Here is a 3,210-nt window from a genome sequence, read left to right on the forward strand (position 1 = left end):
CGTAATCACGTGTTGCGTAGCCTCGTCTGCCGTAATCACGTGTTGCGTAGCCTCGTCTGACGTAATCACACATTGCGTAGCCTTTTCTGAAGCAATCACACGTTGCGTAGCCTCGTTTATTCGTATCAAACAGTCGAGAGGGAAACTAGATGGAAAAAGTCTAGATTCAAATTTTTATTTATTTAATTTTTTGCGAATTTTGAAAAGTTCGATAAAAATTCACTCTACAACTGGATGGAAACACGATTAGTGAAATAATCTAAAGATTTAAACAGCATCAGATACATGCAATCAGACATCACATCTAAAAAGAAAATGTAAACAAAAAGAATGAGCCACTGATCAATAAATCAGATTAAATCTAAGAATGAAGCAGGTGGTGTTAACGACCACATGCTAACTAGGGTTGGGCTTAATCGTATCGTGTGCAATTAATCACCAGAAAAACATTAATCGATTACTTTTTGGCACTTGACGATTAATACGATTAACGCCACCAGGCAGAGTCCGTCGGTGCTCCTCTCCGCTTCAAATATGACGAACATTAAAAAAAGGTTTTGTAATGCATTTATCTATTAACACCATTTAAAATGTGATGTACAGCCTGAAGTCTGTAATTTTGACACAATTTGGAACAGATTTTTACGAAGAGCAAATCTTTCCCACTAAATTGGTCATGTGACCAGGACATAACGGTGTCCAAGGATTCCAGGGGATTAATTGTCAAATTAATCGTTATCGGCTAAATATCACAATTAATTGTGATTAATTTTTTGCCAGTATTGCCCAACCCTAATGCTAACTCAAACACAGCTTTCTGTTTGAATCTACGAGCTCTGAATCTTCAGGAGTTATCAGTCCTACACCTGACCCGATCCTGGCAGAAGTTCTGGTTCTGGTTTAAGCAGAGTACAGCAACCTCTGTTCTGACCTCAGCTGTGAAATAAGTCTGTCACATGACGCTGGAGCTAATATTAGCCATCTGTCCTTTACCATTCAGATCCAGGGTTCCTACAGTTCAAGGCCAGTTAAATTTAAGACTTGTTAAGGCCAAGTGAAATCAAATTTAAGACCAATTTCACAATTAACACAAATCAAGAATTAAAACTGTAGCAGAAACTCATGAATCAAAGTATTTTTGGTTGAATTATTCAAATATTGCTAATAGATCAATTGTTTTTATCCATATCTAACAGCTATTTTGTTAAATATAGCAAAAAAAAAACATTCTTAGCAGTCAGTTTTAAACTTAATTTAATTCCTGAAAATCCTGTAATACGTGGGTTCTTAACCCCAGCTTGCTGTAGATGAAACCTTAAAATACCTGCGATGTGAAATGTTTGTAAGACATATGAATGCATTTTTGGAAAGACATTACAAATATATTACAAAACAAATTTCACATTGTTCAGACGGACAGTTGTTGAGTTATTTGCATGTGAAACGACAGGAAGTGATGTCAAGAGGGAGTGTTTAAATGTGAATATTTCAAAATTAAATGTTTGCAATTATTTAAATATTTGACATGAATTACAGTCATCTCACTTACAATGTGTTAATTAAAGATTGATTTAAGACCTTTTAAGGATCTGCAGGAAGCTGAGATCACTGAAACACAACCTGCTCAGCTCAGCGTCTCCAGGAGGATTTTGTTTTTAAAACAGATAAAACTGAAAACTGACAGTTTGCTGCTGAACGGATGGAGTTTGTTCATAAAATCATTTGTTTGTTATTAGTTGAGCTCAGATCAGTGATAAACATTTACAAGCTGCTTCCTTGAACTTACAGCTAATCTGTTATTTTCCGTTCCACCTGAAACAAGCCCCGCCCCTCCACCTGCTCCTCACCTTGTGAACACTCTTGGGGTTCTCCAACCAGGCGTAGTACATCTCCTCCACATAGTTGGAGCTCGTCCCGTTTAGGAACGGCTCCGAGGCCACAGGCGCAGCGTAGCACCTGATTGGCTGAAACGTCCTTGTGCTAACTGAGGAGGCTGCTCTGATTGGCCGCTGCTGGCCGACAGTCTGTACCGCCTGCGAGGCGGTGAGTGGGCGCAACCGCGCCGCACAAGTCCTTAAACGGTGCATGGTAAGTCCTTAACGTGTCACACGCACGGTGGCGGCGGTCGGTCCGACGGGCCGGACGTCCTCACGACAACGACAGGAAGTTAAACTCCGCTCGGCTCGGTCCGAGGACAGGAAGTGATGCTCGCACGTCCACTGAGGGGGAGGGAGAGAGACACTGTCAGGCAGGAAGACAAACCAGGAAAACTGCTGAATCACAACAATTATCAGCTCTGTCTGTTAGCAAAATATCTGCTGTTTAAAGCCACGCAGAGAAACGTGATTCTTCTGTGAATACAGACTGAAACAGACATGAGGGAGCTTCACTCTTCACCATCAGTCTGTAGACAAACACAACATTTTAAAACCTTCTTCGTTCAGTTTTAATTTACTGAACAAAAAATATACGTTTCAGACAAAAACATTCTGTAAACTGCTGCAATATGAACTAGACAATTTGCATTTCCAGCGAAAACGCCAGTGTGAATGCCTCGTGTTGATAACTTTAGCTGAAGCTAAGAAACAAGTTGATGATGTCACTGATTATTGAACTTACACCATATTTTTCTCTCCTGCATTCATTATGTTTTTGTGTATTATTGTATATTTTGACCTGCATTGACCTTGTGTTTGATTTACAATTTTAGAAATTAATTCTTGATTTGATGTTTCAGTTTTTCAAAGGTGCTTTATAAATAAAACTAACTATCTAATTAACTGACTGACTGAAACCAGTTTAAGAAAACAGAAGTCCTCATCTTTGTTTAACCCAGTTTAGATCAGTTTTAAACCCTGAGCAGGAGAATTAAACACATCAGAGTGAAATAAGTTAAACACAAAGAGTCAAACAGGAAATACCTGAGGACTGATATTTTCTCACAACTTGTTTGAGTTCCCTGCAGATACAGATTACAGATAATCTAACCTGCAGCTACAGGTTACAGATAATCTAACCTGCAGCTACAGATTACAGATAATCTAACCTGCAGCTACAGATTACAGATAATCTAACCTGCAGCTACAGATTACAGATAATCTAACCTGCAGCTACAGATTACAGATAATCTAACCTGCAGCTACAGATTACAGATAATCTAACCTGCAGCTACAGATTACAGATAATCTAACCTGCAGCTACAGATTACTC

The 3,210-nt window shown here is 39.0% G+C and overlaps 1 protein-coding gene across 5 annotated transcripts in view; it reads right to left on the bottom strand.

Moving 5' to 3' along the window:
- The window catches only part of LOC106510856 (2-oxoglutarate dehydrogenase, mitochondrial), a gene marked incomplete at its 3' end in the record, with an annotated part of 19,253 nt that overhangs the window by 14,055 nt on the left and 1,988 nt on the right, over positions 1 to 3,210 (bottom strand). For all 5 annotated transcript variants that reach the window (XM_013999587.1, XM_013999585.1, XM_013999586.1 and 2 more), the window contains 1 exon segment: positions 1,848 to 2,219. In XM_013999587.1, coding sequence (XP_013855041.1) covers positions 1,848 to 2,087 — 240 coding nt within the window.

Source organism: Austrofundulus limnaeus, unplaced genomic scaffold (assembly GCF_001266775.1).
Source record: "Austrofundulus limnaeus strain Quisiro unplaced genomic scaffold, Austrofundulus_limnaeus-1.0 Scaffold2358, whole genome shotgun sequence".
NCBI classification, from domain to species: domain Eukaryota; kingdom Metazoa; phylum Chordata; class Actinopteri; order Cyprinodontiformes; family Rivulidae; genus Austrofundulus; species Austrofundulus limnaeus.